Source organism: Dromiciops gliroides, chromosome 1, assembly GCF_019393635.1.
Source record: "Dromiciops gliroides isolate mDroGli1 chromosome 1, mDroGli1.pri, whole genome shotgun sequence".
In the NCBI taxonomy this organism is placed as follows: domain Eukaryota; kingdom Metazoa; phylum Chordata; class Mammalia; order Microbiotheria; family Microbiotheriidae; genus Dromiciops; species Dromiciops gliroides.
The window spans coordinates 754,711,236-754,735,286 of NC_057861.1; the positions used below are offsets into that span (position 1 = coordinate 754,711,236).

A 24,051-nucleotide genomic window follows, 5' to 3' on the forward strand; every position below is an offset into this window, starting at 1 on the left:
CAAGCCAAAGGGCACCCATAGCCTGGGCTGATGGCCCGTGCTGGTCAGTGCCACAGCAGAGCTGAAGGGTGTATCAAAGGCTAAATTGTGAAGGAAAACAGTATCACGGCAAACTACCCAAATCTGCCTTTGAGTACATTCCACATTAAGCAAAGGCAGAAACGCACAGACAAAATGACTGAGGGACTTTCCATCGCCCAACAAACCCCCAGCTGCCGTTCCACAGGAGCACAAGACCTTCCCCCAGTCCGGTTTCTGTGCTTCTGTGGTTGCCCACCTCAGGCTAGCGGACAAATGTTACTGCCCCGGCTCTCTGACAAATGCTCGTTTTAAGTTTATTCAGCCGGCCTTTCATTCTCTCGGCTCCTTTCTGAGCCTTGGATTCCTTGTCCTGAGATGGGTTAAGGAATGAGCTGGGGATGACATGCCATTTTTATGTCTGTTCCTATGCCTTTGGATGCCCAGACCCCCTTCTCTAGTCAATACAATAGGAACACGATGACCATTGTTCTTACAGTAGGCCCCGCATGATATTTACCATATTATTGGCCCAAGCGATTAGATTTCCCCTCCATTTCACGTTTCTGATGTTTCCTTCTCCTTCGTGCAAAACGGAAGACTTCCATCTGCTCATCCAAGATCGTTCAAACAACACCAACTGTGGAGAAATGTCACCAAAATGGAGAATGTGAGGCATGAAGGCACAGTCCAGTGTCAGACTGCTTGATTACTGGGCTGGCATACTTGTGGAGAAACAGCATGGTGAAGCAGAGTCGGGAAGACCTGGTTCAAGTGCTACTGACTGCACAAACATGGAAATGTCACAGCTTCTCAGGGACACCATTTTCTCTCTGTTAAGAACATGAAGGAACTCTAAGGTCCCTTTCAACATGAAATCTATGATCCTCCTCATCTTCTCAGGGAACTCAGACCAAGGCCACATGTGGGTTGCTATCAGCAGAACAGACTTTTTATGTTGGGAGTTGACTCCCTACAATGACAAAGTTACAGGTTTGGACCAAAAATACATTGTACAACTACAACAATGAAACAAAAATCCAGCTAACCAAACCGAGGAACTTTCTTCCGCACCCCTGACAAGTTTCATTTTATTAACACAGATTGTAGTTGGCACAGTGCATATGGAATCAGGAAGACCTGAGTTTGAATTTGGTCTCAGACTCTTATTAAGTGTATGGTGTGTGACCCTGGGCAAGTCATTCAACCTGTTTGCCTCAGTTTTCTCATCTGTAAACAGGGGTAAATAACAGCACCTGCCTCTGGGTGGTACTATGAAAATGAAATGTATAAAGCCTTTAGCAAACCTGGAAGTGACAGAGAAAAGCCATAACCCCCCACCCCCTCACCATCACCACCACCATTATCATCCTATTTTTATTCCCTGACTTTCATCTTTTTAAGGTTGGGACATTGGGGAGAGAATCAACACAAAAGACCAAGAATACACTAAGTGGAACCAGCACAAATCTTTCCCAGAGGGACTTGTGCGTCAGCACACCTCATTACGCCATTTGCAATAAAGGAAGAATCCCTGGGTAACAGCGGAACTGATGACCATCTTCAATTGCTTTGGAGGCACTGCCAAGTGAAGCCACAAGATGGCACCAAAACACAGAGATTCATTGAAAACATGTGGGCATCTGTGACTGCAGAAAGACTTTTCTTCACATCCCCTATGAAAATGCTACCCTTGCCCCAACTGCATGGAGGAAGAAAAGCCTGGCCCACTTTGTTTAGCAGATCAAAGGAGCTCCACACCGGCTCATTTAAAACAAAGCTCATTCTGTGCCTCTCTGGGAGCCGGCCAGGGCATCCTGAGAAAGCAGAGGGATGCAGCAGGCACGAGCCCGGCCAAGCCCCAGCCGCTCTGGACAAGTGTCCTCATGATGGCCCAACAGAGGAATAAGTGGGTGGTTCCTGGGGCCTCCTCCCGGGGCAGCAAAGACAGGAGAGCCCAGTGGAAAGCGTCTTCCCCTCCTCATGGCGTGTCCTACAAGAGAAGTTCATGGAGTAGGTGACCAGAGACTCCGTGGAAAAGCAAAGGTGGTGAGGCCTTTCAAAAGCTCCCGATCCCCACTGGGCAGCAGCCCCCATGGGCTGTGTAAGGAGACTCCAGGGGGGTCAGGAACCCCCCTCCCACTGCCACAGGGACCACCAGCACCAAGGGTAGGAAAGAACTTTCAGTTCAGGAGTGGCCGTGAGATCTGCCCCCAGATCATAAAACCACTGAGAACCCCTGAGTGTGTGGGAGAGGAGGGAGGAGAAGAGGTGGGAGGGAGGTGAGTTCAGGAGGAGGCAGGACTAGAGTCTTGATGGAAAGCAGGGGGTGGAGGGCGAGCGTCTTAGGCAGGGAGCTCAAAGACAGAGGAAGGAGAAGCTGGACCACTGAGGACGAGCCAGTGTAAGAGGCCTGGGAAGGAGGAAGGGGCCCATCGGGGACAGAGGGAGGTGGCAGGGAGCCGTGGGAGCTTCCTGAAGAGAGTCACAGCGGCAGCTGAGCTGGGGATGGATGGGAGACAGAGAGACCAGAAGTACGGAGACCGGCGGTCCAGAGGAGCAGCAATGGAGGCCTGTGCTGGGGTGGCCACGGAGCGAGGCAGCGCAAGGACCAAAATACCAGGATGTGATGACAGATGAGATGTGTGGGGTGCGCGAGGGGGCAGGCAGGGATAACCGAGGTCTGGCGGTCCTCTGGACACTGAGAGGAAGGCGGGAAGACAGGAGATCCAGTCAGAGCTATCCAAAGGTGAGCCAGGCCAAGAGCCCGGGAAAGAGCCGGGGCCAGGTCTGTCACCCTGGGAATGTTCTTCATGGAGTGGGCAATATCAGTGGGCCAGGAAGCAGAGGGGGAGAGAAGAGGCCCCCGCATGGAGCCCTGAACAACACTGAGGTGGGCGGGTCTGACTGGCACGTAAAGGCTAGCAAAGGCACCGGAGAAGGAGCAGTCGGACAGGGAGAGGAGAGGCAGGATGGAAGTTCGCGGTGAAAACCCAGAGAAGCAAGGCCATCCAGGGAGGAGGCTGAGTGACAGTATCAGAGGCTCAGAGGGTCAAGAGGATTAAGAAAAGGTCACTGGACTTGTCGATTCAGAGACCATTCCTAACAGGGACGATGAGATCAGAAGTCAGACTGTAGGGAGGTGAGAAGACAGGGAGAGGAGCGGATGGCTCTGACTGGGACGCCTTTCCCAGGGAAGACTCACTGGGCTGGCGTCCGGAGGTTTTACTGGTCACGGGCTTCCTGTGGCTGAGAAGGATGTCCTTATCCACCAGGTACTGTGCTGGGCACTGGGGACATGGGGACAACCCAAAGGCTTACCTTACAAAGGGGCTAGGGACACAACAAGCACAAACACACACACAGCACCAATAGAAATATACATACACAGATGCAGCCGACATCACTGCAAACAGCTTTCATCTGTCTCTATCTGCCGCAAACACGTGTTGACTGACTGCACGTGATGGGCCACTGGGGGGTTCAGGATGGGGGCGTCTGGGTGACTGGTGGATACAGCTGTGTCCTACAAACCCAACCACCCCTTTTTAAGTGTCCAAGGGAGCAGACTCTCCCCATGGTGACTGAGGACTTGACCGTTTCTCTTTCTTTCTTTCTCCTGCCTGCCACCTGGTGGCAATGCCAAACAGAAATGGGGTTCCTGAAGTCAGGCCTCAAATGAATGTATTGGACTAAAATACCAGAGGGGGAAAGGATGAAGTGAAAACACCAGGGACGTGGGGGCACATGTACGTACTCTTTGTCCTTAGGAAGTCCATAGGGGAGGGAGGCTGCTCCGGTTAAGCTCAAAGCTTCAGGGAGAATTAAGAAATACATGACCGCTCTGTGTTGGCAATAGGATCATTGATTCCAATGGAAATGATCACACCTGGGGAACAACAGCCTGAAACTGGAGTGGTCAGTGGCCTTAACAAAGCTGCCGAGAGGCAGATAACTGTGAACTGAGTGATTCCAGATATTCTCCTAACCTCTCAGCAGACCCAGGATGTAGCCCCTGGCCTGGGCTGGGGAAACAAAGAAGCCTTTTTCCCTTCACACACTCTGCTACTCACTGGGACTCACTTTATTCAGGAGGTTTGTACTTAAAAAGCTTCCTGTCGATCCATTTTGTAAACTGCAAAAATTTCCTGTGACAATTTCCAAGATGCTCCCATGTTCCGCTCCCTATCCCTCGGCAGGGCAGCCCCCACCCCCAGCAAGCAGCTAAGGGAATCCTATCGACCTCCGAGTTTCTTTGCTGGGCAGACTGGCACTTATGTCAGCCACGTCCAAACTGTATGGCAGAGTGCAAACGGAGGTAACAGAGAATACTGATTTCCACATGTCAAACCCGGGAGGGTTCCTGGGAGAAGAGAAAGAGCCCCAGCCTGGGGGCCAGGAGCCCCGAGCTTTGGGGCTGGGCTCAGGCACTAGTTAAGTGGGGCCATGGACAAGTCACTCAACTTTGGGGAGCCCCAGCTTTTTTCCTCCCTGGAAAAGGGGCTTTGGCTTTGCAGGGTCTTTTCCAGCTCACAAGCTGTTTCTTTTTTTTTTTTTTTTTGGTGAGGCAATTGGGGTTAAGTGACTTGCCTAGGGTCACACAGCTAGTAAGTGTTAAGTGTCTGAGGCTGGATTTGAACTTAGGTCCTCCTGAATCCAGGGCCAGTACTCTGTCCACTACGCCATCTAGCTGCCCCACAAGCTGTTTCTCTGTGGCCCACAAACTTGGCACTTTAATAAGAAACATTCCTAAACCAGTACCAGCATCCCGGGGAGTGGGGAGCATGCTGCCGGATGCAGGCAGAAACTCCCCGAGGGCACACGGACAGAGGCGCCAGCTGGCGAAAGAAGCAGCCATAGCTCGGCTGGAATGAGCCTCCATGGGTCAGTGCAGGGAGGCAGATGGGTGCTCGGGGGCCAGAGGGGTGGGCCGAGGCGCTCCTCACAGCTTGTCTGGGCCTTTCTCCCCATGTCTTGGCCACTGTGGTCTCAGGACTCCTGCACAGCTGGGGTTCCTGCTCATCCACAGCTCCGGGGTCTGCACCAGGGTGAGGTGCCCAATACGTACCATGCCAACCAAGCTAGTTCCCAACTCCCCACCCCAAAGAAACAGTGTCGCACCGGGCAGACCCGACACTAGTCCTAGGTTGTACAGTAAGCTCCCACTAGAAGCCGAACACACTATCAAACAATTTACAATGACAAATTTGTCTTTAATAACCTTGCAAAGTAGGTCAGCAATGGTTCAGCTGTTTCAGTTGTGTGACTCTTTGTGACCTCACTGGGGTTTTCTTGGCAGAGATTCTGGAGGGGTTTGCCATTTCCTTCTCCAGTTCATTTTACAGATGAGGAAGAAACTGAGGCAAAGAGAGTGAAGAGACTTGTCCAGGGTCACACAGCTGGTAAGTGTCTGAGGCCAGAGTTGAACTCAGGTCTTCCAGAGTCTGGGCCAGCACTCTGTCCACTGAATCACCCAGCTGTGTGCAGTTCAGCATTACTGTCCTCATCTGACAGAAGGGGAAACCCAGGCACAGAGAGATGAAGGAAACTTTTCAAGGGCATAGAGATGGAGGCCACAGTCCCAGTCAGCTCCCACTGGACCGCCGTCCAACTAACTCAAGCTTGCTTTCTTAAAAGAGTTTTAGAAATGAAAATGTGCCCATTACTCAGATGTCAGAGTTAAGGTACACTCCCACATTTGTACCTTCCCTAGGGGCACTCCTCTAGGATGACCGCTGGCTCCTACCCAACCTTCATGGCCTAGGTTAAGGCCCATCCCCATGGAGGCCCCCAGATGGCCTCTCTGGCCACCACGACCTCTCAGTGTTGAGATGCCTCTTACGTTGACTGCCTATGATGCAATAATGAGAAAGAGCCATCATTCTCTCTCCCCGTCTTACTTGCTTATACTTCTGTCAATGCCGCATCTCTCATCTAACACACGTCTATGCATGCACACACGTCCATGTCGCGCTCTCTCTCTCTCTCTCTCTTCTAGCACAGGGTCTAGGCACACAAATGCAATAAGAAACACAACAATATTTGCTGACCGACTCGCAAGGAGAAAACATTACATCTCAGGAGTCTCCCTTCCTCTCAAACAGATTTCAACAACAGTAACATTTTCCTCTCAGAGTGAAACTCCTAAAAGACGAGGTGACTGTACAAGAAAGCAGGCCAAGGGAAGGGTCTCTGGGACCTCCAACCACACCCTGTAGGAGATGCAGCATGGTAGAGTGGGAGAGAAAGCTGCTGCAGAGCCAGAGGCCCCTGGTCCACGTCGAGGGGAGAGATGACCTTCACCTGAACCTCAGTTTCCTCCTCTGTAAAATGAGGTGGTCAGACTCACTGACCCCAAAGCTCCTGGTCATGATCTCATTCCTGTCCACAGCTTCAATGGTCACCTTGCTGAAGACACTAACCTTATCTTCAGTCCCAAGCAGGTCCATGCCTCGTGTTTCCAGTGGCCTACTAGAAGTTCTCTCCATATAGAAGTCCTACCAGCCCCTCAAATTCGGGATGTAAAAAGCTAACCTCATTTCCCTCCTAAGCCAGCTCCTCATTCCAGTTTCCCTTTTTCTATTTAGACCACCATCTTCTCCGTCACACCAGCCCAAATTCTTCGTCATCTTTGGTGCTACCATCTCCCATGCCCCCTTACAACCAATTGATCAGTGAACAAAGCTTATGGCTGCCTCCTCCACCATCTCTCTCAGACTTATGCTCCTTCCTTTTCTCTACCATTGCAACCACCTGAGCTTGGGTCAGATCCTCAACTCTTACTGTAAAATGATTGAAAGAGTTTCTTAATTGATCTTCCCACCACAATGCACCTCCTCTCTGATTCACCGCTCAGACTGATGCCCAGTCATTTGCCAAACTAAACTAAACTTAAACTAAAACAAAACTAATAACCTCTCCAAGTAGGCCTACCATGGCCAAAGTCCTCTAGACCACACGCTGTGGTAGGTGGGAGCCTACATGGGCAGGAGAGTGACTGCAACCCTCTGTTAGCCTTTGCACTCCGATACCTGGGGATTTCCACTGGAACTGGCCTGAAAGGCAGAGGTGCCAAGAGAAACGCACGCACTTCAGCTGCTTCGCTTTAAAAAAGAATTACAGAGCGCCTGCCTCGCAAACACTCTCCTAATTTAATGGCAATGAAATGATATGCCTGGATTTCTAGTGATATTTAATAAAATCTATTTCTTTCTTCTTGCCAAAGAGCCTGTGAGAGCCCAACAGAGCAGGCCTGAATGCTCTACAAAGCATTTTCAAGGGGAAGCCATTGAGTGTTATTTCCTTAAAAGCAGCTGGTTAATTTATTTGGTTCATCTTCCCCATCTCTGTAATATTGAATTGCCATTATCACAATGCTGAGAGCAATTTAAGCTCAATGGGAGCTAAGTACAGAGAAAGGAAAAACAGCTTCCAAGAGGACACTTTGTGTTGCTGTTGCTGTTGCTGTTGCTGGGGAAAGTATTTTCGGGCTTTTTTTCCTGTAAATCCGCCGTCTGGCAGGCGGCATTCACAGGGCTTCCATTTCACCAGAAGCAGCCCAGTCACCCGCTCCTGCCTGCTCCTCCCCACCCTCCACAATATACTTTGGTCCTCCACGGGCAGTATGTGACGGTAAATTCATCTACACTTGGTCACAACGGGGCAGCGCTTAAGATGCACAACCCTGCAGCCCCTGTGCTCCTCACAGGGTTGGCAGTGGGCTGGAATAAAGTGGGGCAGTCCCCTCCGCACACTCCTGCACTCCCCCTAGACCCACACAGCCACACCTCTACTCCCCAGACACGTACCCGCAGCCCCTCTCCTCCTGAAGAGGGGAAAAGGAGGAGCATGTCTGGCTCCTCTTTGATCCGTAGGTACTTGGATATGGGGGCTTCCTAGAGGCCTCTGAGCTGCTACAAAGTGGTGAGAAGCAGGTAGCAGTGGGGGACACAGGAGGGAGCAGATGACTGGAAGAAAGGGGGGAAATAGGGGAAGAGGTTGAGAAACATGAGCAAATCCAGGCAGAAGAGAGATGAGTGATGGTGGGCAGCACTGGGAAGAATTGTGGGCTAAAGAAAGTAAATGAAAGAGAATGAAAACAAGCAGGAGAAACAACCAGGACCCAAAAGAAGGGATGCAATGAAGGTGAGGAAGAAAGACAAGAAAGGCTCGAGTCCAGAGGAGCTTGTAAACCCAAGAATGAAAAGAGAGGGTTCTCCTTGGAGAAGGGGAAGACAGACAGAAGCTCTTGGGGTGACTGGGCTCTACTGACGCTGCTGTAGGTGAGAGGCAGAAGAGGCTCAGTGCCGCTGTCTCGCTTCCTGCTTCGGCCTTGCTCCCGGGTCCAGGGGCCTGCCTCTCTAAGCAATATGAGCATGTTCCATTTTACTAATATGAATTCTTCCCAACCCTCCTCTCAATCCAGACTGCTCTTCCATCGAGGGTATTTACCCAGTTTCAGTCTTAAGTATAAGTCCAATACTTTATGGTGGTTATGTCAGTTAACTGCTACCAGGGCAAGCAGTGATGCTTTGTGGTGGGTACAAAGAGCACTGGGTATGGAGTATGAGGGCCTGGGTTCAGTTCTCACTTCTGCCACTTATGACCTATGGGATCTGGGACAAGTAACTTACTCTTCCTGTGCCTCAGTTTCCTCAACTGTAAAACGAAGGGGTTGGGTTAGAGGACCTCTGGAGTCCCTTCAGACTCTAGAACCGTGATCTTTCAAGATACCTGGATCCTCACGACATCTATCACCAAGACGACTGCAAGCTGTTCTCTGATCCTAGGCAAGTCACTTCACCCTGTTTGCCTCAGTTTCCTCATCTTTAAAATGAGCTGAAGAAGGAAACAACAAACCATTTCCGTATCTTTTCCAAGAAAACCCCAGAAGGAGTCATGAAGAGTTGGACATGACTGAAAAAGCAACTGAGCAAGAACACCACTATCCCCTTCACCCTGAGTGTCTGTGTATAAATATTCTGGATGTTCGAGGATATGGGTTTCACTACTGGCTTCTTTCTTGGGATCTGTCTTCTTTTGACCCCTGGGTGCCTCCTCTACTCTGCTGTCCGGCGTAGTGCAGGTAAAAAGGCCTTTTTCTCCTTCCCCTGCACTTCCCCTTCTTTCAGTGATAATGGGGAGTCCTTGAGCAGTGAGGAGAGATTCTCCAGACTTACTTTGTACCTTCATAGAACCCCCTACCCTTCACACTCATTTCTGCCTGAAATCTGTTACCTGCCTAAAAGGAACAAGTAAGCCACCTGAACTCCCAACCAGCAAAGAACTGTTGAGGCATTCCCCATTGATACATGTTTGGGTTGGCATTAAGCACCTCAGGTTTGGGCTATCACACACGTAATGCTCCTGCCCTACTTTTGTGCTATTGATGACAATTGCTGACATTTGTCCGGTGCTTACCCTTTGCAGAGTGTGTTACCTCCACTATTCTGGGTTATCCTTAGCACCTCCCTGCAAGGTTGGCGCATGTCCTTGTTGCATGGTGTCAGCAGGAGGACCTGGAAGCAGACCTCTCCCGGTCTCCTTGCCAGCAGTCTTCTGACAGCATACTGTTATTTCCTGCAATGTTTTCAGTGTTCTGAAGCACTGGATATTTTTGCTTCTTTTATTCTCACAGACATTGTAGGAGATAGATCTTGTTGTTGTTATTCATTCAGTCTGTCCTGTCTGACTCTTTATGACCCCATGGACCATGGCACACTAGTACTTTCCATGTGGTTTTCTTGGCAAAAATACTGGAAAGGTTTGCCATTTCCTTCTCCAGTGGATAAAGGCAAACAGGTAAAATGACTTACCCAGGGTCACACAGCTAGAGTCTGAGGCTGGATTTGAACTCATGTCTTCCTGACTCCAGGCCCAGCACTGTATTCACTAAGCCATCTAGCTGTATCAGGATATAGGTGGAAATTTTCATTTTTGATACTAGTAATTTGGTTTTCTTCTTTTCTTTATGAGAATGTCAAACTATTTATTTGCAAGGTAAACTCATAAGGAAATCCAGAGGTCAGTTCACCTCCTGCTAGAGAGGTGATCAACTTAAAATGCAGAATGAGGCACATTTTTGGACATGGCCAACATGGGAACGTGTTCTGCTGGACTATGCATCCTTGTTATGAGGACTTTCTTTCCTCTTGCTCAATTCAGGGTGAGGCAGTGGAAGGGAGAAATAAGAAATGATGGTAAAACAAGAGGGAGCACGGGAGGTCAATGGAGGCAGAAAACTAATCAGAGAGCTCATCCCAAACCCCCAGAGAAAGAAGGCAGAGGCAGGATGATGCCCCAGGGATGGGTGGGCTCCGATGACCAAGACACTAACCATCAGTAATTCTGGATTAAGAACCACATCATCCCTAATCAGAGTCAGGGTTGGGAACTGAGCTCCTTCTAAGCACATGGCTGGCCTGTGGCCGGGTGGGGGTCGGAGTGGTGCGCCTAGAGTCCACAATGGGCTTAGGATCCATCTTTTCTGTTTTCAATGAGTTTTACCCTGTTTGGATTCTTGGTGTCCTAGACCACCGAGACAGCTGAAAGTGCTTTAGCTCTTACAAAGAATCCCTGTTTTGGAGAGGCTGCAGAAGTTGTGAGGACCAGGGAAAACGTCTAGTCCTCTGTCTTGTTGCTCATGTGCCTCATAAGTCTGCTTTTTCTTCCAATATCCAACCTGGCCCTAGTTACCCCTTGCTTACAACGTGGGTTAGGAATGGATGATCTTGAAATGAGAGAGGGGATGGACCATGGAGAAGATGAGCCCGGTGGCCCTCAGACATCAGGTAATGAGGCTAGCAATGGAAGCTGCTCCCTAGAAAGAGTAAAGCTATGGCCCCAATCTTTGGCTGCGCAGAGGTCACCAATCCTTCTGCCCCTCAAGTCTCCCAGTCCAGCAGCCCTGCACTGCTACTCTTGCCTGTTCTCTGTCTTGATGCCTCAAGGGATCCCCTCCATTCTGCTCTGTCAGCTCTCCTGAACTGATCCCCATCCTATGACCCAGCATGCCCTGCTGAGCCTTTGACCAGTCCCCCTATCCATGGCCTTCGCTCCCACTTGCCGGCTGCCCAATGAAGCTGGAGAAGATCGTGGAGTTGTGCCAACGGAGTCCACGGTGTACGGCAATTCCATAATCTCAGCTGTCCCTCATGTTGCAAGGCGATCCTTTTGCATTTCCTCCATCTACTCCGTGTCTCACTCTCCACTGAAGCAGCAGGGAGGGTCCTCCTCAAATGTCCCCTGCCCCATCCCATCCTCATATTCTAGGGGAAGAATGAAGGCCACTTGCTCGTGCTCCCCTTTGCTCCCTCCTCCTCACGTGACACCTCTCAGGCGCCTTGGGCAACTCTCCTTCAGGCATTCTTCCCCTTGTAGGAAAAGGGGAGCCCTCGTCCTTGTGAAGACAAGAACCTGTCCATGCATAAGTGACCCTGTCACCTTCACTTCTCTAGCAGATCCCCCTCTGTTATCTACCCACTAATCTCTCATCCCTCATCTCCACTGCCTACAGACATCTCCCTGTGCTCCCATCCTCAAAGCCCCTCAACAGACCTGTCTGTGCCCACCAACTCTCCACTATCAATGCTGCCACTGTTTTTCCTCTCACTCTCTTATGAAGTCTCTAAAGTCTGGCTTCTGAGCTCATCGTTTCACCAAAACTCCTCTTGACAAAGTGAATGGCCTTTTCTCAATGTTCACCCATCTTGACCTCTCTGTAGCCCAAGGCACTAGGGTATTTTTTTTAGGTCATACATGTGCAATTATGAAAAACATGACCATATTAGTCATTTTGTACAAGAAAACCTGAATAAAGGGGAAAAAAATGAAAGAAAGAGAAAAATAGCCTGCTTCAGTTTGTGTTCAGCGAGTATCAGTTCTTTTCTTTGGAGGTGGATAGTCTGCTTCATCATTAGTCCTTTGGGACTGTCCTGGATCATTTAAGTCACTCACAGTTCTTCATCCAGCAGTACTGCTGTCTCTGTGCACCACGATCTCCTGGTTCTGCTCTCTTCACTACATGTCCGTTCATATCAGTCTTTCCAGGCCTTTCTGAAATCCTCCTGCTGGTCACTTCTTACCACACAACATCCCATCACCACCACATACCACGCCTTGTTTAGCCATTCCCCAATGGATGGGCCTTCCTTTGAGTTCCAATTCTTGGCCACCACAAAGAGCCGCTAGCACTATTGTTGTGCACATCTTTGGGGATGTCCAAGGCGCTGCTGACCAGCTTCTCCTCAATCTCCCTTCTCTCTAGGTTTGCATGACATGATTCTGTCCCGCTCCTCTTCCTGGCCGGCCCTTCCTCTTCAGCTTCCTTGGAAGGACCTTCATGCAGGTCACACCTGCTAATGGCAGGTGTTCCACAAAGCTCTCTCCTTCCTTCTCGTTCTCACTTCATGATCTCAGCAGCAGCCAGGGCTTCAGTTATCACCTCTAGTGTGTGCTGCCCTGGCCTAACCACTCTCTAGCCTCCAGACTGGCATCCTGACGACCATACAGCCCACATGTCTAAAACAGAACTCCTCTTTCCCACCAAATCTTCCCCTCTTCCTATATTCCCTGTAACCACAGAGAGCACCACCATCTTCCCAGTCACTCAAGTGTCAACTGATGGGCCATTTTCTACCCTCATAGCCAATAAGTTGTCACGTCCTCTCAACTCCTCGGAATGACATCTCAGAATCCACCCCCCTTGCCCTGACCTCGCAGTCACCGCAATCCCTCCGGGGGCCTGCCTGCCTCCAGGCTTTCCCCACTCCAATCCAGCCTCCATCCAGCTGCCAACGTGACCTTCTTAAAGCACAAATTTGACCATGTCACCCCATTCAAAAAACGCCAACAGTTCCCAGTCACCTCAAGACAGGCAAAACCTGTCTTGTATTCAGAGTCTGTCATAAGTTAGTCCTTTCCCAACTTTCCAGTGTCATTATGCCACATCCCGCCCTGCAGACCCTGAGATCCAGCGACCCCAGCACCCTCACTGTGCTAACAGAAGACGCCCCACCCCTTGATGGTGCACCCTCCCTCTGTTGATTCTGTCACATTTACCCTGTAAATAGCTTGCTGGTACATCATCGTCTGCATGTCATCTCCTCCATTAGCAACTCGAGAGCAGGCACCATGTTTGTGCCTTTCACTGTTATCTCTAGTCCCCAGAATGGTGCCTCATACATGGTAGGTGATTAATTAATGCGTACTTACTCAACCTGGCCATTCAGAAAATAGACACAAATGGGAATAAGCTCACTGTCTTTATGAACGATCCACTCTTCACATAAACATTGTGCACTATTTTTTGTTGTTATTAAAGTTGCATCATGTTTGTATTTGGTGGTGATGTATTGATTAGGTCCACCAAAAGGGAGACCTGCACCCCTTCATCTCTCTGCATTGTATTTTTGGCACAGTCTGATAAACTTTGCTGAAGGAAATCTGGAGGAATTTTTTTAGTTGGCATCGGGAGGCCCCTGCAAACTATGCCATGTGGATTCTCTTCTGATTATGTGGGATGGGGCAGTGATTGATCCTCCCCAGAAATCCCAAGACCTTTTCAGAACCAGGGATGTGGACAAATGCACCCTGTGCCAGGAGGGACTGTGTCAGTTAAAAAAAAGAAGTTAAAATACAGGCAGCTTCTCCCCTCGTTCTGGAGCTAAGGAATGCAACTGTCTCCCACAGATTCCAAGGAAGGATGAACAAGAGCTCTGTGGGGCTTGAAGACATGGCACCAGCCTGGCCCCTGAAGAGAGGGCGCACAGACCAGTGTGGACGAGGTCTCTATCTTTGAGGGGTTTCTGCATCACGTCTCTCCAAACACTGGCTAGTGATCTAAAGCTGGATATCCCTAGTCCTGGGAGCCGTCTTCTCAGTTCTAAGCATCCAGAGCTCGATTTCTCCAGTGGAGACTGCCAGACAACAGGAGAAATCTGCTGCATTGAAGAGGCGGCCACTCTGTGCGGCATGACCCCCCCCCCCCCCAGGAGCCTCTTCTCACCTCATCAATGGAGTGCATCAACCTAGGACACTGGCACTGTCAGTGGAGGCTTGGGAACTATGACAATGCAACAATCTATTTCTCTACAAGTCCTACCCACGCTCTAGCTCTTTCTTGCACGGCCAAAGAGAACAAATCAAGTCCCTTTCCCACAAAACAGCCCTCAAATACTTGACAACAGTCATTGTGTCTCCCAAGATGCCCCCGGTTTTTTTTTTGGTTTTTTTTTGCAGGGCAATGGGGGTTAAGTGACTTGCCCAGGGTCACACAGCTAGCCCCAGTTCTTTCTGGGTTCTCAATATGGAAGAATAAACCTCAACATCATAGTCATCCTCTGCAGGTTTCAACTGATGAAGACCCTCCCTCAAATGTGGCATCCACAAATAAACCAATACTCGGAACTTGGCCAGAGCACACACAAATGATCTTTTTCATGTTGGACGCCATGTGTCTGCTCATGAAACTGAAAACAATTCCATCTAGTGCTAGAAGGTAAGGTAGGAAGGAGTGGGTGCCACAATATAGAGCACTGGACAAGCCCTGAATTCAAATCCAGCCTCAGGCACTGACCCACTGTGTGACCCTGGGCAAGTCACTGACCTGACTGCCTCAGTTTCCTCATCTGTAAAATGGAGATAATAAACTCCCAGGGCGATGGTAAGGATCAAATCAGGTCACATTTGAAAAGTGCTTTGCGAACTTTAAATTGCTGTGTAAATGTGGGCAATCATTGCTACTGTCGTTATTATTACTAATTCAACAGGAGACCAAGGTGGCATCCCTCGCCACCACATCACAGTGCTGAGGGACACTGCTTTAAGTTCACAAATGTCCGTATCCTCCTTCCCCGGGTGTGGCCTCACTGTGCGTCCCCTACCTTCCACTCCTGATCTGGATATTTCCCATCTTTAGGCAGACATTTTCAGATGTGGTCCCACCTCCACTGGGGAGGAAAAACTCACTGTGTTCACGGGGTCCCCTTCCAGCTAAGCCAGCCTGCAAGACTCTCTCTACTAAGCCTGGCTTGGCACTCTAGAAATTTGACAGGCTGGTCTTGGCAGGAATTGAAAGAGATTATTGATGATATATAAATGTTACCTATTATTATTGTTACAATAATCAACCTCATGGGTTTATTGTAAGGAAATCTCTCTTTAAAGTACCACATAAACGTAGTTTACCATTAAAAAAAAAAAGATAAGCAGGATGCTATCAGAAAAACCCAGGAAGACCTACATGAGCTGAAGCAAAGTGAAATACAGTATACAAAATAACAGCAATATTGTGAGATGATCTGCTGTGAATGACTTGGTTATTTTCAGCAATACAATGATCCAAGACAACACTGAAGGACTTATGAAAAGTACAATCCATTTACAGAGAGAGAACTGATGGTGTCTGAATATAGATTGAAGCATAATTTTTTTGTTAGTTTCTTTTTCTAAAGTTGTGTGTGTGTGTGTGTGTGTGTGTGTTTTCTTTCACAACCTGACTAATGTGGAAATGTTTTGCATGACTTCACATGTAAAACTTATATTGAATTGCTTGAGTTCTTAACGGGGTGGGGAGGGAGGGAGGAAGAGAATTTGGAACACAAAGTTTTAAAAATCGATGTTAAAATTTGTTTTTACATGTAATTTGGGAAAAATAAAATTCTAAAGAAAAAAAGAAAAAAAAAAGAAAGATCCTTGACTTCTGAGGTCTCTAAGGTTGTACTTTGGGAATGACACATTGAAATGGAACTCAACTGGGTGCATTAGTAATGCACCCAGCACAGACAAAGGCTGGTGGCCAATAGCCCCCTCCAAGCACCCATGGGTCCTACCTGAAGAGTGCAAAGAACCGTGGGCATCCTCCCCACAGCCCAGCTCTCAACCAGGGCAGGCTGGTCTTTCTGAGTGTCTGTGCTGGGAAAATGTCAGGGCCTCATGGCCTGGTCACGGGCTGGTCCTCAGATGATTAAAAGACATGCCATCCATGGGAGGACTCATTCTCTTGTGCTTTTTCTGCTTTGACCATGTGGCCTGGTGGACAAAGGGCTGGACTGACATCAAAGCTTTGACCTTGACTAGATGAGTCAGACCTCTTGGAGCCTCAGTTTCTTCCTGGATAAAATGAGAACAATGCCCAGATATCTGTTTCAGAGCTGCTGGCACTCTCAATAATGTACAATAAGGCTTAAAAACTGAATCGATGCCAGGCATGTGCAGGTTCCTCTGCCGGGGCCTGTGTTCTCACTGGGACAGTCGGCATGAATCCAGACTCCCTGACACGCCAGCAGGGCCTGGAGCAAGACTTCAGTGCGGGAAGAAAAGAATCGTGGGGCTTGTTGTCGTGGTGACTGAGTCATTTCAGTCCTGTCCAACTCTCTGCGACCTCACCTGGGGTTTTCTTGGCAAAGCTTCTGGAGCGGTCGGCCATTTCCTTCTCCAGCTCATTTTACAGATAAGGGAACTGAGGCCAACAGGATGAAGTGACTTGCCCAGGGTCACACAGCTTGTAAGTGTTTGAGGGCAGATCTGAACTCGGGAAGAGGAGTCTTCCTGACTCCAGGCCCGATACTCTATTAACTGTGCCACACAGCTGCCCCTATACTGGAGCTATTAAAATACAACACATCTTGACACCACTACGATCTCTTTTTTAATGAACATCTTCCTTACCCAACTTAGAACGCCTACAGGTTCTGGTCCGAGATGAAGAGAGCGCGGGTCGATAGTAAAACCAGGAAGCTCAGCTCACGTTTGAGTCCAGCGCCACAACATGTGTGAGGCCGCACACGGCAGCCCCATGGCTCACTGTGCTCGGCCGGCCGGCACTTTACAGCTTACGAGGCAGTCTGTCCCTGTCGCCCAGCCACCACCACATCAAAGAGCTGACTCTCTGCTTTCTAAAAATGAACTCTGCCGCCAACAGCATCCTGACAATTTAATAATTTGTCAAAGTTGTCCGCCCCGCTATTATGAAGAGAGTTCAAAGGTAAAGGGCACCGAAAGCACGAGTGAATGTGCTGACTCTGAATGTCTGGCAAGTCACCAAAAAACACCGCGATCCTCGGTGGCGGCTCCTCCAAATAGGAGCCTGGCTGCCACCCCACAGCTGCCTGCAGAGGCCCCGAGCTCCGTCCCTTGGACCAGGACTGGGGAGCCCTTTCGGGGCTTTGGCTGTGCTGCTTTGATCAACTTGGAAACAAAACAGAATTCAGAATAAGCTCTTTATGCTCCCACTGATCCGGCCTTGGCACCCGAGTGCTAAGAAGCTCCCTTGAGAATCCCAAACAGAAGTCTCCGTCAGACGGGCACAAATTCCCCCTTCATCCCAGGTGAAGGCGGCTACAGCGCCAGCATCCTGGTAGCTCACTGTACGAAAGAGAGAAGATGCCCAGAGAGGAAGCGCAACAAGCAGTCAGGGCTCACGGCCTTCTCTCACCTCTGCCCCCACCTCGCAGTGCCATGGGAAGCCCATTACGTTGTCTTCCCATGGCTTAGAGAAGCCAATGATAAAAATCTCTCCAATTCCTTAGACAGTAACAGCCCGTGTGCCTCCCGTTCCAAAGAAGCATCCTGCCTGATCTGCCTCCTCACTTTAGACCAGTGTTTGTAGGGGGCATGCATACAACCCCACATGCTCCATCAGCTAGCTAGCTTCCAGATGATCCCTGCCCCCAGAGTGAAGGGCAGGTTCCCTTCAAAAGCCCTTGTGACCTTCTTTGGGTATCCTTGGGAAGCAGACCCCCCCCCCCCAGCCCCACCTCTTCAGAGTCCAGGGAGCTCACTGCTGTCTCTGCTGCTTCCCAGCGAGATGGATCTGAGCCACCTTCTCCCCCAAGTTCTGAGTGACCCTGGTCTGTGTGTTCTTGTGACAGGGACCCAGGGAGGCCGCCTCCTTAGGCAGAGCGGGCCTCTGCAGGACAGGTCTTCTCTGTGCTCCTACAGAAAGCTCTGCCCAGCCTGGCAGCCGGGCTTATACCCCATCGGCCAACTCCAAGGGCCCAAAGACAGGAGACCGGGCCTCGCACCCTTGGCCCCTCTGAGCTATGTGATTACAGCGAAGTAACAAAGAGCCTCAGTTTGCTCATCTAAAGATACCCAGAAACCTTGGAGCGCTCTGTGAATGTGACCTGTCAAACTTTCCATCATCGGAGGGCTGGCCTAGGGCTCAGGGCCCTCTGCTTAAATGCACAGCTGGGGATGAGGGCGTGAACACACACGTGACCACAGGACAACCCAGACTGCAGCTGAAACCCCATCTGACTGCGCTGAGGCACCCAGACCCTTCTCTCGGTGCCTCTGGGAAGTCCCAGCATTGGGATTTAAGCTATGACTAGAGTGTGAAGAACACTGGGCTCCGCCTAATCCTTGCCTGGAGGGGGGATGGTAACAGCTGTCTACCAGGTGTCCTCCACATGATGTCTGCTCATGTCGGCCTCGGATGCAGCCCAAAGGCCAGGCAGCCGAGGCTGGGCCCTTGGAGGCCCCCGGGGAGAAGGCCCCCTCCAGGCTGGGCACCCTTTGTGGGGCGGGGGGGGGGGGGGGGGGGGGGGGGGGGGAGATGGTCCGCCTGGGAGAGTCTGGAGAACTGGGTAACAAGAAGTACAATCACCTGCAGGATCACGCTCTAGCTGTGGGGGTGGGGAGGCATTCTGTGGTCCGGATGCCACGTTGCTTTGTGGTGGGCACATGCCGATGCCAGGCACGTCTGCTCTCTCCCCTCCTACTCTAAGCAAACACCACTGAAAAGCACTGAGACCGATCTGCCTTCCCCGGCCAAACGGGCATTTCCCTTCCCTTTATGATCACTTCTGAAATACAGTTTGTGGAATTACTTTAATAAATACTATTTTAAACTTTTCAGAATAAAAGAAGGGTTTGATAAACTTCATGACCAAATCATGAGAAAGCCCAAATCTGGCTTTTGAGGACAAAAAAGCATCACTTGCCACTTACCTTCTTTCCTCCAGTTACAAACTGCTTGCAATGGGACCTCAAAAACTGGGGGTGAACCGCAATGATCTGCAAAGGAAGCAGAGGAAACACATTTCTACTCATTAGCCTCCGTGGCTCCAACAAGGACCTGGATGCCTCCCTTGGCAGAAGAAAGGGTGCTTTCACTTAGGACCTTCCCAGGCCATGAGTGGCTCCTGCCCCGTCCCCAGGGAGTCCTCCGAGCCCCTGTGCAGCCCACAAAGCTTAGACGCTGCTCACCAGGAGCCTGTGCCACGGGAAACGCCTGCAGGACTGATGTGGGGTCTGCAGGGGCACAAAACTGTCCAAACCCAGTCAGGACGGAGGGCGCAATTCCTCCCTCAGAGTGAGGTGATAGCTGCCGAAAGAATCCAGGTCTCCCCTCCAGCTTCTAGCTTTCTGGCACACCTGCTGTGTTCTTACATCGGCCAACCCTGTGAAACAGGGGGCCCAGGACTGATTTAACAGCTGAGAAAACTGAGGCCCAAAGAGATGATTTTCAAACAGCCAGCGCATGTGGAGCCGGGGTCAAAGGCTGGACAAAGGCCGTGGCTTCGCAGTGTGACCATGTGCCTTCCTCGGGTTACTGAACACCCCCACAGGCCCAGCCCCAGCCTAGGGATGACACGGCAGGACACGGTCCCCAGGCTGTGGGCGCATGGAGCACCCTAAGAAGGGTTTCACTTGATACCTTCACTAACTTTCTGTCTGGCAGACTTTATGTCCGTCTTCCAGGGATCCTTCTCAGCCACCAGAACCCCTGCACATCCAGCTTGAGCCGGCTACGAGAGAATGGCCAAAGGGAGGCTGCCGGGTGAAAGGCAGCGGGGCGGGGGAGGGGGAGAAGCGGGCAGGATGCTGGCTCAGAGGTTCCCCTGGGGCTCGGTCCCCTCTCTACACCCGTGAGCCGCATGACCTCGGGCATATAGCCCCTTCACTGTCTGTGAGCCTCAGCTTCCTCACTGATCACACGGGGGTAACACCTAGATGACCCGCTTCACACCGTCTCTGTAAAGCACTCCACAAATGATCCTGATGCCCAGAACATCTTCAGAACTTCCTTATGTCCTCCCGAGCTTTTACAAATTCTCATAAAAATATCTTTAATGACGCAGTGGTCAATCTCAGTTTCTTCCCTCATAGCCCTGAATCCAACAAGCAGTCCCATTAAAGACCAGCCAGTAAGTGCCGGCTGCCCTTGAGTGAGTGCCGGCCCTCCCCGCGTGCCCACCGATCCTCCCTTTGCTCCTCTCCTCTCCCAGGTCTTCAGTCAGTTTCCTTTCCATTTGTCCTCATCCCCATAGGTCACCAGACTGCCCAATCTTTATCCAGGGTCCTTGGAAGAGGACCAGATCTCGGCATCAGGCCTGGTTTGATACCCAATTCCATCTCTGATGCCCTCTCGCTGTGCAACCTTCTTGGAATGAACCTCTGCTCCCTTATCTATAAAATGTGCACGGTGACGCCCATCCTGGGTTACCCACAGGGCCACGGCTGTTGTGAGAAAAGCTTTCTGTAAACCTTAAAGTGTTTGAGAAAGGTGAGTCTATCGCCTCCTCTTCCTTCTCAATGTCCCCTTCCTATTTGCACCCTCTGTCAATTTAGGCAAGGGCAGCTTGGTGACACCATGGTACAGAGATCGCCAGGCCTGGAGTCAGGAAGATGCCTTTCTTAAATTAAAATCTGACGTCAGGCACTTCCGAGCTGTGTGACTCTGGGCAAGTCACTTCACCCTGTTTGTCTCAGTTTACTCATCTATAAAATGAGTTGGAGAAAGAAATGGCAAACCACTCCAGGATCTCTGCCAAGAAAACCCCAAAGGGGGTCGTGAAGAGTCAGAAATGACTGAAACAAGTCAATAACAACCACCACCAATTTAGACTCTTATTACATCTCCCTTAGTCTGCTGTAATAGGCTCACAGGACCTGCTGAGCCAGGGACCTCAGAGCTATCACCTCCAACCACATCATTACACCACTTTACAGATAAGGAAACTGAGGCATAGGAGTAAAGTGACTTGTCCGAGGCCACATGGGTGGTGAATGGCAGAACCCAGAGATGAACCCAGGTTGGCTTCAAACCCAACATCCTCTGCCCTACACCTATTCCCTCTCAAAAAGCCAAGAGCCGCATGCCTGCTCTTACCCCACACAGTCTGTCCCTATCAATCATCCTCATAGGTCTTGGCACCAAGGAATCTTCATAAAACCTATGCCCAAGAACCTTGACTAGTTTTTTATTACCTTCCTCCCCTGGCATTCAAAGCCCTCGTTCTAATCTCCTTTTCATTCTTATACCCTATTATTTGTTCTGCATGCACCTTCTCCTTCGGTCCAAGGGGCCCATTCCCTGAACAAGCTCTGGTTTTTTCTTCTTCAAAATATTTGCTTTTCCTATCACCTCTGCTCAGAATGAATCCTGCCCTGCCTCCTACCTCCCACCCAAGCCAGCCCAAATCCTACCCCCTCACACGGAGGCAGAAGGAGCTTTGGAGCCACCTGGTCCAGATTCCCCATTGTCCGTGTGAGCAGCTGGATGACTTGTCCAATCTCACAGATAATCAGGGTCCGTATCTGAACCCTGACCTCATTCTCTCCATTCCCCAATCCCGGGGCTTCCCTGGGCAGGCCCCCACCACCTCACACCAAGATGAGCGCAGGGGCTGCTGAAGGGTCTCCCTGCCTCAGCTCTCTCTCCAGGCTAGTCCATCCTCCACTCAGCAGTCAGAGGGATTTCGGAGAGTACTAATCGGACCACATCACCGCCCACTCAATATTCTTTAGTGGCTCCCTGTCCCTCCAGGATCAAATAGCAATCAATAGCCCCTCCGTGTACTTGATGGCCAGCAGCCTTCGTCCTGGTCCTTGCAAAACAGTCTTCCGCCTCCCACCGCCATGTCTTAGCCCTGCCTGTGCTTGTCCCTGGCGTGTTGCCCCCCCCATTCTGCATCCCGGCTTCTCTGGTTTCCTGTAAGACTCCCCTCAACCCCATCTTCTGAAGGAGATCTCTGCCGGTGCTCCCATCTTCTCCTCTCCCAGGGCTAGTGCCTTCCCTGGAAGATAACCTGCCATTCAGGCTGCACCTATTTTTACAGGTTTCCTCCTCAAAGTGCAAGCTCCCAGAAGGCAGCACAGCATTTTCCCTTCCCTACCTCACCCAGGACTGCCTGCTATTGCTCAATAAACTGCTACTTCCAGGCAACTTCCAGGGAACCTTGTCCATGAAGCCTCCAGTCAGTCCAGTCAGAGTTCTTTCTTCCTCTGAACCCTCAGCACATTTTGTTTCTGTCCTCCATAGCATTTGGCATCAAATCTCTTTGCTACTTTGGTTTGTTGTTTGGCTTGTCTCTCCCCCATAAGACTAGGCCAGAATCTTGTTCAACTTTGTGTCTTTCATAGCTTTGAAATTACCAGGCACACAAAAGATTGAACAAAAGGATAGAGAGAAGGGAAAATTCTCCTCGTGCACCAGGGTGGGTCTCCTGTCTATGTAGGTAAGGACCCTTACAGGAGAAAGTGACCGCATACTTACTTTAATCGGACAGTCGAAAGTCTCATGAAATTCTTCCCCGGAATACAGTCCAAATACTTGCACCTAAAACATATAAACGGATCAAGTCAGCTCATCTTCCCTCCCACCAAAGATTGCTGAGTGGGGGACAATACATGCTTTCATTAAAATGTGTAGAACATTTAATAATTCCAAGGCCTTTGCAATTTCCATTAAATAGCTTATGAAAACAATTTCATCACGACTGAGCTTCTCCACTGTAATTAAGTTTTTACAAGCACCGCACAGACAAAGAGGTCCCTTTGCTCACCACAAATCTGTTCTATTGAATGGAAGAGACCCTTTCGAAATGAAACAGATATGAATAAGTTATTAATATTCTTTCACTGCTTCCACAGACTATTCCTAAAGGGGCCTGGGTTTGTGTGAGTCACACAGATCCTCATGCAGACCTGCCTTTGAGAGCACAGAAGAGAGAGCAAGGCTGACTTTTATCAGTTTACCCTGAAGATCGGGACATTCTATTTTATTCACCACCTGTCCCTTTTCTACAAGGTCTTCCAACAGCTTCAATTAATTTCTTGAATTCCCAAAAGGAAATGAAAATACACAAAAACATGTTATGTCTTAACCTTTGGGAGCCGGACCAATACAGGGAAATACTGAGCTTCAGGAATCTCAATGTAACCTTCTGTCTACTAGATTTTGGCCCTCACACCGTGGAGTGCAGGCACAGTGAATGGACCCCAAGGTAGTGAAGACGAGAAGCTTTTACTGAAGGATGACAGGGTGCCAGGCACTGTGCCGGCCAGTGGGAAGCTTCCAGGACATACCTCCCTCCTCAGCTCCTTCCACATCAGATTCCTGGCATCTCTCCGCCTCAGCCCTCATGACCTCATCCCATCAGGAGCTCCCAAAGACCACCCGCCTCCCTTGGCCAATGCTGCCCAGCAAGGGCTGGACAATGAGTCATCCAGAGACGCCCGGGTACTGAGACGTCAGGGAACTTGCTGAGCTCACCCCCAGAGCCATTCAGGGTCAGAGACAGAACTTGAACCCAGGTCTCCCCGGCTGCAAGACTGGCTCTCTCTGGTTCTCAGCTATGTCTTTTAACATTGGCTCTCTGAGGCCCTGGCATTGGCGGGGAGCTGTGGTCAGCTGCTTCACAACAACAGGGGAGGTGGTGGAGGGCACACACCTGTGCCCGACATTCAGATTCCAGAAGATTAAAATGCTTCCCGAGGATGAAGCCAGGTCTGAACCCTCCCTGCTCTTTTCTCCCCTGGAGCAGCAGTGACTCTAGCGCCCACCCTGAGAGCGGAGGCCTCATCAATGCTACCCAACAGCCCAGAAGCTCACGCCTGATACTCTCGCTGGGAGGGGCCCTGTGAGGGGGGAATGAGGGGAGAAGGACAAGGAGAAGTAACAGCCTTGGCAGTGCCTTGGAAGGTGGATGGGATCATTCCCCCCAAATCTCCCAACGGCGGGTTTAAGGTTTTGCCAAAGATGACAATGCTTAGATTCAGCTGAGCATTGTTTCTCAAAGGAAAATT

The 24,051-nt window shown here is 50.3% G+C and overlaps 1 protein-coding gene across 2 annotated transcripts in view; it reads right to left on the minus strand.

The window, feature by feature from the left end:
- The window catches only part of VPS41 (VPS41 subunit of HOPS complex), a 177,980-nt gene that overhangs the window by 65,076 nt on the left and 88,853 nt on the right, over positions 1 to 24,051 (minus strand). For both annotated transcript variants that reach the window (XM_043978700.1, XM_043978701.1), the window contains 3 exons: positions 22,520 to 22,582; positions 18,970 to 19,035; positions 539 to 658 (listed from right to left, as the gene is read on the minus strand). In XM_043978700.1, coding sequence (XP_043834635.1) covers positions 539 to 658; positions 18,970 to 19,035; positions 22,520 to 22,582 — 249 coding nt within the window. The remainder of the gene's footprint in view (positions 1 to 538; positions 659 to 18,969; positions 19,036 to 22,519; positions 22,583 to 24,051) is intronic.